The 13256-nt window shown below is 45.3% G+C and overlaps 1 protein-coding gene across 1 annotated transcript in view; it reads right to left on the bottom strand.

The window, feature by feature from the left end:
- Nucleotides 1–13256, bottom strand: part of LOC142591506 (fatty acid synthase-like) — a 194631-nt gene that overhangs the window by 143690 nt on the left and 37685 nt on the right. Inside the window, exons 4-5 of the mRNA XM_075703830.1 lie at nt 9393–9515; nt 4685–4918 (exon numbers count right to left, since the gene is read on the bottom strand). Coding sequence (XP_075559945.1) covers nt 4685–4918; nt 9393–9515 — 357 coding nt within the window. The remainder of the gene's footprint in view (nt 1–4684; nt 4919–9392; nt 9516–13256) is intronic.

Here is a 13256-nt window from a genome sequence, read left to right on the forward strand (position 1 = left end):
TAAACATCACGAATGCAATTATTCTTTTTTTTTTAAGTGAGACCTATTTGTCACGACAGAAGCATACCTAGCAGCTACGGTCAGGAATGTCCGGGAGCGATCGTAAAGAAAGCTTGACTTTAAGATGTTTAAATTTCTTCGTTTCTCTGTCCGCGATCTCTTTCAGGCTTTAAACTACAAAAATAAACATTATCACAAAGTGTTGGCCGCCAAGTTCCAGTAAAAACCCTTATCATGTAGTTCCGCCACGCCATTATTTATCACCTACATTTTCTGCCATTCCAGTTGCAAGTGCAACGCCGGCCAATAATCGTGACTTTTTCTTTTCTTTTGTGTTTTTGTACACTGTTTCTTAAAGCAATATACTAAAATTACTACGCTACTAACGATGTGTTTCATCGCTTTGTTCATAGCTAGTGTGCGCTGGTTTAATGTTCATGGAAAGTATAAAGCAACACCCAAGTACTGGCCACAATGACATTGGGGTTATGTTTCCTGAGTTTTTCGTAATTGTGAACTGTTCATAAATTGAGCTCCCATAGCAAACTACTGCGTAAATTCACGTTCTAACAAGACTGTACATTTTTTTACTGCTATTTTTGAATGTGCGACAAAGCTGCGACTGCTTCTTAGAATAAATATTTCATTTTCGTGTTATGACCAATTGCTATGAGATACGAATCAACCATTTTTGTTTTTCCTGTACCAGTTTTTCCGTCTTTGTCATTATGACGACGATGACGATGCTACCATTTCCAAGTCATCGTCAATAAGGTAAGGTAAGAAGAACTTTATTGGGCCCTGAAGGTCAACCCTACGTTGAGGCGGGCCGCTCCCACGTTGGGACTGTCAGGCCGAGCCCTTCAGCCACATCACGGGCCTTCTGGACTGCCCGTAATTGGTCAGAGAGTGATTCGCTGTGTAGCATTTGCCGCCACCATTCTTGTTCCTTGTCACAGTCTGTGAAGGCCGCGGGGCACTGCCAAAGCATGTGGTCAAGAGTAATGGTGCCATTGCACTTATTACAGTTGATTTGAGTTTCCCTCTCCGGATAGATCGTGTTAATAAAATCTGGACTTGGGTATGTTATTGTCTGTAGCAAACGTAATGTGACCGCTTGGGCTCTGCAAAGCTTACCGTGTGGCAATGGGTATTCCCTTCTGCTTAAATAATAATGCTTCGTGATTTCATTGTATGTTAATAATCGATCCCTGCGTTCTCCGGGTTAAATGTAAGTTGCTCGGTCTTGAAGAGCACGGCTAGAAAGTCCTCGTGCTGCTTCATTTGCCACCTCATTATTGTAAAAAATTTTCCTCGTCACGTGTTACCACATCTTCATCTTCGCCATCACCAAATGGAAAACCAAATCAAACACGGTGTTTAAGAATTACGTAGTATAGGTGCACTATTTATTAAGCGCATAGCCTTAGATGGCTAATTTACCTGTCCTGAAAAATAAATGGCACCCAAATTCAATGGCACCAAAATTGGGGCGCGAGGCGCGACCTTTAGCGTTAATTTGGGCGAATGTAATTAAGGTACAGTTAATTAAGGTAGAGTTAAGTAAAGCTCTAGAACGCACGACCCTTGTGATTACTTAAAGCGAATTAAGACACAGTTCATTAAGATAGTTATTTAAGGCACAAGAGCCAATTGATGGGAGTCGGACCCTCGACCTTTGGCATCAACAAAGGGGAAGTTTGTGAAGGCACAGTTAATTAAGGTAGTTTTGATTAAGACACTCGATGCTAATGAGGCCAACGTTAATTCAAGAGCAGTTAATCAAGGCACTCGAACTCACCACCTCTGGTGGGAGTCGAAGCAACGACTTTTGGTGGTTACTGAAGGCGGAGCTAAGGCACAGTTAATTAAAATAGAGTTAAGTGAGGAACTCGAACCCTTTGGTGGGAGTCGAACCCTCCACCTTAGAAGATAACAACACATCAGAATGAGTATGTCAAGAAATTTAATGAATGTCTCGTGAACGTGTAGGCTTTCACCTTCATCTTCTTTAGTGTATGCTAAAATGAGTGTCAAGGTTTTTTCATAGCATGCACTTTGATCGCAATCAAGGACACAGCCTTCTTAGCGGTCATTTCGACCAAGCGTTGATAAAGACTGACCACTTATGTTCGAAAGTTGTTGCAGGAATGCTTAAATAGACATTCAGTGATGAAAACCAGGTACCTTTGAAATAATTTTAATCTAATGAAAATACGATCATATTCTGGTGTAATTCTTCGAAAGTGCTCATAAGTTGCAGCTGCTTGTTTTATCCTTTTGTTAAACGCATTCATAAGTTCCCGCATACTGCGTAGTATTTTATAATGACACGTATGTAAAAGTTCTCATTTTCTTGCTACACAGTTGCGAGCAATGTTCGTAATTGTAGGGGCGTTTCAGAAATTAGACCCAGTCAGACTGACTTCGATGCACAGTTGGCTGCAGCGGTTGACGGAAAGAAATTTAAGCAGAAAGTGCGTGATGAGTAACTAAATAAAATAATTGTGAATCCCTATGTCAGAGGAATTTGTGTTAACGAGAACGAAAAACTTGCATTTTGAGAAGCAGTGGCTCCTGCGTTGTGCATTTCCAAATAGAACAAAAAATAAATTTTGCATAGTTTCTTTCATTACTTAGGGTTTCGTTCGAATTACGAAGCAATGACCCCAATTGCAAGCACGTGAGGCCTGTGCTACTCCGCAGCGAAGCAGTACCCCGATGGCTACCACGCGTCATAGGCATATTCTGCGACACGGTGAGTGCGTGCATGGCGAAACTGCATCGTTAGAGCTTCGGCGGCATCGCTCGCGAGAGCCGGGAGGCGCGAAGAATAAGAACATCAGGAAACAACCAACGCAACGAAAAAAATTTTGAAAGGCGATTAAGTCGTAAAAAAACGTTACTGTTTCTTATAATGAAAATTATAACAACAGAGCCTATTAATATTTTTACTGGTAGCTAAACTAGGGCCAAATTTGCTATAGAGACAGAAAATGCCGCTAGGGGCATCAATGCAACAAAAGAGGCGACCATCGCTCCAGTAGGATGGCTAGCCGCAGATTTCGTCCACTTGCTTTGGCGGTTAGAGTAGTTTAGATGGGTTTAGTCCCAGTCACACTGGGCTGACACAACGCCGATTTTGGTGCCTCGACTTCCTGCGATAAATCGCTTGCGCCACGACTTCGGCAGCGGGAGCGGAGGCGTCGGCAGACATGCCGTTAAGCAGTTTTATCACACTGCAACGAAAGAACGATTTATGCCCTCGCCAACGCACCTGTGGTGTAATTTTCGCTACGTATATCTCTCGTTGTGCGATAATGCTCACCTTATGCAGCGACATTTTGGCTTCTGTTTTCCAAAATTTTTCTTTCCTATCTTCTTAAAAAAATACCAGAAGAGAAAGTCAAATACTGCACTACAAGGGAGCATCATCGTGCAGTGCGGTGAAACCGGATGTGTGCGCATGTCGACGGTGATGACTCCACGTTGCACGCTTTGCCTTCAGTTATGTTCGGACCACACAGTTTGCGTTTCATATCATGCTGGTAGTACGTGTCAAAACACACTATGATTATGAAGCACACCGTATAGGGAGGCTCCACATTAATGTTAACCATAGGGTTTATCTCGCGCGAGCGTATATTTTTGTACACGAGTGAATGCAGCATCTTTCTGTGGTTGGACGGTGCTGAGTCTTGCTTTACACCTTATCACGTCGGCCGTATGCATAGAGGAAAGCAAGGGACGACACCAGCAGGCGACTCGTTCAAAGTTACAGACCGGCTAACAAAACGATGACCATAGATACAACACCTAAATTGTGATGTATAGTGCATTTTCGGCACCATGACGAACTGCTACAAATATATTTCCCTTCCGTATTCTAAATTGAGTGCGGTAGGAGTATGTGTATTATATATATAAAGAAAGCGTATTGTGGAAAAAATAGGCGCCATCTTACACTTTACCTCTCGTACACCGTAAGCAGTGATTTCTAAATCAGTAAGCGTCCACATAGCAGTGCAAGATACCTTCTTTTTTCTCGCCTTGTCCAAGCCGAAGTCTGCGCGAAGCCTGCGTGACGCACGAAAAGCCCTGGATTACGAGGGCCGCGCTGCGGTGGAGCCCGCCACATCCACCAATGAACTCACGCTATTCTTTCCTTGGGGAATGGGATGGCCGGTTGAAACCTGCCAGCGCACGCAATCTCGAAGGATATGAACTCTCCCATAGCGTGATAGAGAAGTTTCATGGCCAATAAAAAAAAACAATAAAGGTAACTGGTATCAGCGTCAAAAATTTGAACGTGACCAATTACTTTCTAGAAAGTCTCAAGAAGAAAACTAACAGGGCGGGAGTGAGTACTACCTTAAAGAACAATAAAGCAGAACAGTTTATTCTGCAATGCAATGCAATGCGTTCTTTCTTTCCAAATGCAGTCCTTGTTTATTTATGAGAAAGTTCCGAGCAGACATTCTGCAAATGGCATCACGTCACAAGCACTACTGATGGAGCTTCAAACTCATCAAGTTACTACCTAATGTGAGCATGCACAGACGCAGATGCCTAGGTTACGATAGTCGTAAATACTACCTAGACTTTGATGTTCGGGAGAAAGCGAAAGCCAACACTTTTACACTAGCTCCTACGGCCACATGCTTTAGGAGTCACAGCTTCTTACCAGAAGCGCTCTCCGAGTGCCCGAGGTTGCTTTTGACAGATCCGATCTTGAGTGGCTTCTGACGTCCTGGTGGGCAAAAGACGTTGCTGAGTGCGTCGAGCTCCTGTGTGCCGCCAGCCTTGGTCCCAGTTCCGTGCGGCTCGACATAAACTATTTCCCGCGGGTCCACATTGGCCTCGGTGTATACATCACGAAGAAGCTTCGCCTGCACGTCGGCCGACGGAAATGAGACATCTGCGAGAGACAGCACCGAATGAGATATATACGTTCCTCGAATTTAAGCACAGCCGGAATTCCATTCTTGGTTTTTGCGAACAAATTGTTTCGTTAATTGTGTGCGCGGTAATAATCAATCCCCGTTAACAATTTCACTCTCCGCTTTTCATTATGATGCGCTGCCCATTTTGGACCTTGTCGTAACTATTTTAGCATGTCGACCACGGGCTGCGCTGGAAAGAAAACATAGTTCACCGCAGCCACCACACTCGCTTTTTCGCCCATCACCTCCATCAGCGGTCGCTTCGTGGCGGCAAAATATGTGCTTGAACTGATGATAATGATGAATATGACGACGATAATATCATCATCCCGTTTCAATCAGTTTGACGCACACGCTCGAAAGGTTGTTCTTGAAAGCCATGTACATCGTTTAAAATTTAAAGTAACGTTATTAACTGTTTTATCGGCGAAGAGAAACCTGCGAATAGCGAATAGCCGTTTCTCCGACGACAGCTCGCAACCGTAGCGGTGCCATTGCGAATTAGTGCAATTGTAACGTGTGCCGTCTGTCACTGCTGCGGCGACAGATAACTCAAGGCTAAGAGGCCAACACTGTGCTCTAATCGCCTGAAAAATTAAGTTTCGGAAGCGAATGTGACGTACACCTCGAGCTGCAGCGATTCCTTGGACTACGCCTCAACGGTTGCAGACAAGCGTCGGCTTTGGATTTCCAGCACAAACAGAAAGCTGACGTCATCAGATTCGCCGCGAGTATGTCCAGAAGATTTCCTTTGCAGTTGAATAGGTCAACAAGTGCGAATGGACGAAGTAAACTATTTGCTCTTGCGCGCACGTCAGAGTTTTCTGTGTAGGTGTCTTCTGAGATTATCATGCCTGGCAGCCAACGTTCCTTTGGAAGTTGACCGGAGATGTATTAAGAAAACCGAACGTGCTGACGAAGAAAGCAAAGGTGGGTTCTTTTTTGCTCTCTAACCAAGCCATGCTTACCACGTGCCGGACGACGCTAGTTCACATTGACTCTTCCGTGCTTCCAAGTCTCGCCGACAAACTTTCTGGCCAACGATGCGCATCGCGCGCTGTGTTACCTAATAAAAGTGTCATTGCAGAAAGTAATTCGTTTTTCAGCTCCCTCAATCCGCTGAGGTTCTCTTGCACAGGCACCACTGGAGACGTAAGAGTACGCATATTATTTCAAAATGTCTGGGCGTCTCGTTTATTGTACGATATTCGCGGCCTCTGTCAACGGCCAATTTATAGAGTACTTACTGTTAACTACGTTTCCCGTCGAGTTATCTGACAGTTGTGTTTTTGCGAAGCTGAATGTCTGGAGGCGAAGAAAAAAATGGTTAGAAGAACATACTGCGAACATATTAGGCGGAAGAATCCTAGTAATACGTGTTTACTCGGAGCTTGCAGTTAGCTGAATTGGGATGTACGCTGGTGTGGCGCACCGCAGACCAAAAGGATACACCTGTGATTGTTTTCACCTGAGCGATACCTTTATAGAATTCAAGGCTAGACATACTATAAAAAGACGTTGCACGTGGGTTACTTATCGACAATGTTCATACTTGACTTAAAGCCCATTTCGATCACGCGCTGAGCTGTAGCAACTCTTATTGGCCTGTTGCGGTTCGATATTGCGGCTATATCGAAGCCCTAGGCCGTGGTAACGACATGCTATAATGTTTGCCAATCGCAATAAATTGTTGAGACCTTTCTGCAGAAGACGCAAAGTTGCGGCTCGTCGTGAACAGCACGTTCGCCGTGCACTCTCCAGCGCGATTGCACATACCAGCATGGCGCCTGATTGCAGACGGCGCTTTGATAGGTGAATTGAAGCGCCCATGATAAAGCAATCTATACCGTAGTCTACATTATCCACTGTAGAAACTTCGATTTATTAGGTGTCATTACCTAATTCGAAAATAAAGTTTTCCAGCTGTTTCCTGTTAGTCTCCACAGTTGTTTCAGTAATGTTCCACGAGTATTCTTTATCTGGAAAGTATTCCCTATATCTATGCATTCTCGGGCACTTCCACTTCACTTTTACTGTAAACATGACCCTTTAATTAATAAATCAGTTCCTTACAACTTTGTTCTTTACTGTTCACTATACTTCTATAGCTGGCTTCTTTGTTTCTAGAGAACTGCTTGTTGGCCTAGTTGGTGCTTGCTAAAAGACATGTTTTTTGCCGCAATTGAACGCTCACAAAGGAACACACATAAAGACAACACGTTGTCAACACGGGTTGTCTTTATGTGTCTTCCTTTTGGGAGTGTTCAATTGCGGCAAAAAAAAACAAGTTCTTTGTTTCTCCTAGCGAGTAGACCGTTTCTGTATCTCCGACTTTATTTACACCACTCTTTTCTCAGCCGCTGTTGAGACCATTAGCGGATGCGATGTGGGGGTGCTAACTGGAAGGGCTTTTGCTATAATGAAATGATGTGTTTTAAAACCATGTGAAAATCGCATGCCAAGTATTACTGCCGAAGTACGTTGTTGGTTATCTCCGCCCACTACAGTGTTCACTCACCCACCATAAAAACCAGAAACGAAGAAGCCAAAATCGAAGGTAAGGTTGGTTGCTGTCCCTTGGAGACACTGAGTTTATTTCTTGCATTGCGCATAATTACATAGTTAGCCTTGATTAATTATCCAACTTCTCAAATAGTATAATGAGACTAAAATGTCAATGAGAAGATTGTAGAACAAAATGAATAAGCCCAGATAAAGCTTTCGTACGTGCTACATAAATGTGTTTTCCCGAGCGTGAAAGAAATCCTGCGAGTACACGCTAAATTATCGCGCGACTGGCCGCTCGAGGCACTTGTCATGTATTCGCGGGCTTCTTTCACGCTCGCAAGAACACTTCTATGTAGCGCGTATTGAGCAACAGAAATCTGTGTCGGTAGTTTTTCATCTTGTTCTACAATTTTCTCATCGACATTTTCATCTAATTATAACAATTTAGAAGTGGATGAATTATTCAAGGCTAGTTATGTATTTAGGCGGAATGCAATAAATAATCTGAGTACTGCCAAGTGACGGCAAAAAAACATTGCCTTTGTTCTTTCCAGCTACTTGACACTTGCATATATTAAATCTTGGTGCGCGATAGTTGGGACACCCCTGTAAAGATCTATATATAGAAATTTGCAAATATATCGAAATATATTGACACAAAGGGAAAGTTCAGTATCATATACAATAATTCGAATTGTTTCTTGTATAGGTAGCTGAAATACTTAATGCCCGAGTATCTTGTGCCGTTTATGATACAATTACAAAGTATCTTAGCTCAGCCCTGGGTGGCTCGCACTGTATGTTCTGGTTTTACGCTGAAAATTACATGACAACGAGGAAAGCTGTCTTTGTGGTGGACAAAGAATTGAAAATCTTCGGTTGCCCCCTGTTCCGGAGGCGATCTGGTAACGCGGAAAAAGAACTATGCAGGAAAATACTACTGTTTGGCGTAGGACCATCATTAAAAATTAGAAATTATATTACGGGCTTTTACGTGCCAAAACTACGATCTGATTATGATGTACGTCGTAGTGTGGGACTCCGGAAACTTGGATAACCTGGGGTTGTTTAAAGCGAACCGAAATATTAGTACACGGGTGCTCTCGCATTTCGCCCCCATATAAATGCGGTCACCGTGGCCGGAATTCGATCACGCGACTACGTGCTTAACATCCCATGGGCCCATCATTCACCGGCCGTGGTGCGCTGTCGGATGCTGCGGGGGGACGCTGTCTGACCGGCAAGGAGAGGCCCATGAAATGCCAACTGTACGTATTCCAATTTGTACAACCAAGTTTGATTGTGCCAAAAAAAGGTTAAACCTGGCTACCTCAAAGCTCGGAAGCAACAGGAAGTGAGGAGAAGACAGCAAACATTAAACGTTAAGGGGGAGACAAAGGTTGGGGAGAAAATAAGACAAGCCAACTATCGATTTCCGGATAGGTCCGATGATAACGTATGCGTAAAGCGGAGGCCACATGAATGTCTTGCATCCGCCGAGGAGCCTTAAAGGTCTGAACACTACGCAGTGGCTGAAGCCTCAGGATCCCCGGACTTGGCTAAGTCACCGACGGTTAAGCAAGGGAGTGTCAAACTCTGGTGTGCTCATATCCATTGTGTTGCGAAACACCAAACGATTGATTCCTCAAGCAGACGCCTCAGCGGGGTTGGAAAGTACATCCATTATAGGTAGGCATCTCTGTAACAGTTCTATGTGCAGTGGGCGAGGCGCTAACAAGTAGTACAAATCGCTGGCTAACTTCGCGCAAACAACTGCGCAAGCAAATGCAGAAATATGGTGTGCCACACATTTACCGGCGACCCATGACTTATGACACTGAGAGGCACGTTTCGCGCATCGGCTCTGGCCACGCATTTCCCAATGGCGGCGGTCTACGGACGCAACACTTTGCGACCGCGAAGCTGCTCAAACTAGCTCACCTTTTTCCTTGAAGCCATCTGTATTCGTCTTCACGTTGACGATTCTGGCGTATACACGTCGGGCGTCAGAAAACCTTTGAAGGAAGAACACGCCGACAGTTTCACTGCGAACGTAGCCATCGCCTGCAACCGAAAATACATGTGCTGCTGCTCAACGTGGATCCTACCGAACAAAGCAGAATTTTAGAAACGAAGGCTGTTTTATTTAGTTATTCATTCATGTCAAATACTTTCACAGTAAATGTTATTATTAGAGGATAACGCGTTAAAAAGGATTTCGTAGTTCCTACTTACAAGATGATAGGAAAATACGCGTATATTCATTAGTGCCCAGATCTCCCCAAATACGACGGAAAACATAAAACAATGATTACCTAACTTGGGTCTGTATCCCAGCTTGTTGGTATGGCGACATTTTTAGGCAAATAAAGCGCAAGAAATACGGACAGTGAAAAGAATGAGGACATTCAGAACGCTACTTACAATTGAATTTACTGCAAAAGAAATCCTTGTGTATAAGCACTCATCCCTTCTAACCACAGCGTATGCACCAGAAAACATTTCGTTTCTACGTTTCCAACAACATCGCCCATCGAGGCCATGCCGAAGCCGTACAGTCTGATAAAAACACACGCTGACATAGAGAACAACACAACGGCAACTATACAAAAAAAGACAACAAGAAAGGTATTCTAACTCAGAAAAACGGATGTCATCAAAAGGATGAAACAACGAAGAAAATTGCATAAAACAAAAATAACGCCATGAAACACTGAAAATGTTTCAACGGGGAATACAAACTTTGAACAGGTGGTAAAAGTAGGGTAATAAAGAGAGTCAGCGCATGTGTAAGGACTCTAGGAAAAGGAAAGAAATAGACAGGGGATAGCAACGAAGAGAACAATCGAAGAAGCAGGTGCACTGCATCACTTAGTGTTGCAGGTAATAGGCTTTCATCGAAGGCGACACAAGATGGGCGCTGACACAACTTGTGCCTGGCTGTTCAATGCAGGGCTCTTCACCAATTTCTCGAGTGGTGTGATCTTTATAACCTCTGATTATAACTGTCTGGTCTATCAGTTTTTTTTTTTTTGAATAGATGAAGCGCCAATAGTGACGGCACACTAGGACGGAACAAAGACAGGACAAGCCGCTACTTGCAACTGTTTATTGAAGTCAAAGGTGGCTGATTATATAGCCATGCGGAGAAGGGGGAGAAAAAAAATAGAAAAACTGATGATGTGAATGCGCACGTTCGAGAACACTGAAGATATATATGAAGAAAATCGCGTTTAATCTGGTCTAAAGAAGGGGAACATCTGCACGTAGCACAGTGCAAAGCTATATTGCTGCGCGACTTTAATTTCAAGTTGTTGCGTGTTCTCGTAGGCGATCTATGAAACGTCGGCCTGTTTGACCAATGTAAACATGTCCACAAGAAAGTGGCCCTTTGTAGGCGATGCCGCATTTCCAGGAGACAAAATTATTGGCGTGTATATTGGTGCAGGCATTAGGCCGTTCGCCAATCGCCTTCACATGCTTAATAATAATGAAAAAAATTGTATAAAAGGAAAATAACGCCATGAAACAGCAAAAGTGCTTCCCCGGGGAATACACAGTTAGAACAGGTAGTAAAAGTACGGTAAAAGAGAGAGCCAGCGCATGTGTAAGAACTCAAGGAAGAAGGAAGAAATAGAAAGGGGAAAAAATGAAAAGAAGCCGGGTGCGCGTTTTATCGCGTTTTGCTGGACCCAATAAATGTTTATTCACTCACTCGCTCACCCACTCACCCACCCACCCACCCACCCACTCACCCACCCACTCACTCACTCACTCACCCACCCACCCACCCACTCACCCACCCACCCACTCACCCACCCACCCACCCACTCACCCACCCACCCACCCACTCACTCACTCACCCACCCACCCACTCACTCACCCACCCACCCACCCACTCACTCACCCACCCACCCACTCACTCACCCACCCACCCACCCACTCACTCACTCACTCACTCACTCACTCACTCACTCACTCACTCACTCACTCACTCACTCACTCACTCACTCACTCACTCACTCAAATGCTTGCACAGACAACTCCAGTGCGTCTCGCAGTTTCTTAACCTGTATGACACTTCGTGCACACATGGGATTACGATGGTGTTGGCCCTGTCTGTTTTCTTTGTTGGCGCGGCACTGTTCCTTCGTAGTCATTGCAACAAGGTTTCCGCAAAGCTGCATAAAAGAGAATCAGAAAACCGAGCTACTACCAATCTGTTGATTTGTCAAGCAAGGCTTTGCGCTGCTCGACGACGCCATGACCGCAAGAGTGCGTTCTTTATGGCGGCAAGTGCAACAGCGCGTTTCACTAGCTTTGGGCGGTTAGAGTTGAACGGAAGGCGTTTCTTCGACTGGGTGACATACATCCAGCTGGCGCGTTCTGGGATAAAGTGTCAGTCAACATCAAGGAATCAGGTGTGGCCATCTACAGGAACTTCCTTGGTGACAGTTAATTTTGGGGAACGTTTTGTGAAATGCTCAATACAATTCTATATTATGCGTAGCACCTTCGGCGGTACCATGGAAAACGACGAGACAATCGCCGGCAAACTTGAAGATCTTTATGACATGCGGCAACCTGCTGTCCTCAAGGTCTTCGTCCAACTGTGCGAGCAGAAGATTACTCATACCTGGAGCGAGGCGAGACCCGAAGCAGATGCTGGCCTTCTGGACAAACAACTTGTCATTGTGTTTTATAACCGTGGAGGCTAGATACAAAACCACCAACTAATTGAACCTGTCAACCAATGTGCCGATGGGGTTCTTGAAACAAACAGTGCCACATTCTTCGATGCCAGCTTCAACCAGTGTGGACAGCGCAGCGTGTGGCAGGGAGCAATAAAGGTGCTTAATGTCGACCGAGAACACGTACACGGATGGTGGGAATGAAGTTTCCAAGAAATTCGAACCCTCACCAGGCCCTTTCACTACGTAGGCTCATCGACATTGTGAACGGAAGAGCCTTTTTGAAGGTTAACCTGAAAGGGATGCGTAGAGTCCAATTGGACTCTACGCATCCCTGCCAGGTTTTTCTCTCCGCCACAATGACCGGAAACAGAACGGTGTCATTGTGGGTTCTCTCAGTGAAGACGGCGGTAAGGCACATTAGTGTCGAAGCTTTAGCGGAATTTGCCTGCCTTGAGAGACCTGCTTTCTCCCATAGATCCAGTGGTTTCTTCTTGATCTTGACGGAAGAAACCCACTGGCTTGACCGAAGTTTCCCTTGAAACCACATCGAGTTTTTTCGCGGTACGTGTCAGACGTAAGGATCACAAGCCCTCCCTCTTTATCCGAACGCAAGAGCGGCGAGAACACAGCGCGCGCGATGGTATGAGCCGTCTGCAGATCCCTTTCAAGACAGGGTGCGCGCTACCGCGCGCTGTCGTGCGAAGTACGCCCTTGTTGGCGCAGACGAAGCCACCCCCCTCCCTCCTCCACTGTCTCCCCACTTTTCTCCATATATGGCCCTCGAGAGTGAGCCGCGCTCGTCAACTCCCCTTGCGGCCGGTCACGAAATACGCAGTTGCTGCAGGAGCCCAACGCTCCCCCCCTCCCTTCCACGGGGCCTTTCGCGCTAAGTAGACGGCCCGTTTGCTCTCCGCATTACTGCTTGGCGCGCTCCAGATTGAGCCGCGATCGTCGGCCCCCCTCGCGTGCTTTCACTGGCAGATAAAGCATACGGCGCGCGGCGATAACGTAATCACCCTTGGTCTTTATATGGACCATCACGGCGACGGCGACGACAAATATTCATCTGGAGTGTCCATATAATGTAAGCGCACTAGGACGATCTGAGGCG

This window comes from Dermacentor variabilis, chromosome 8 (genome assembly GCF_050947875.1).
Source record: "Dermacentor variabilis isolate Ectoservices chromosome 8, ASM5094787v1, whole genome shotgun sequence".
NCBI lineage: Eukaryota > Metazoa > Arthropoda > Arachnida > Ixodida > Ixodidae > Dermacentor > Dermacentor variabilis.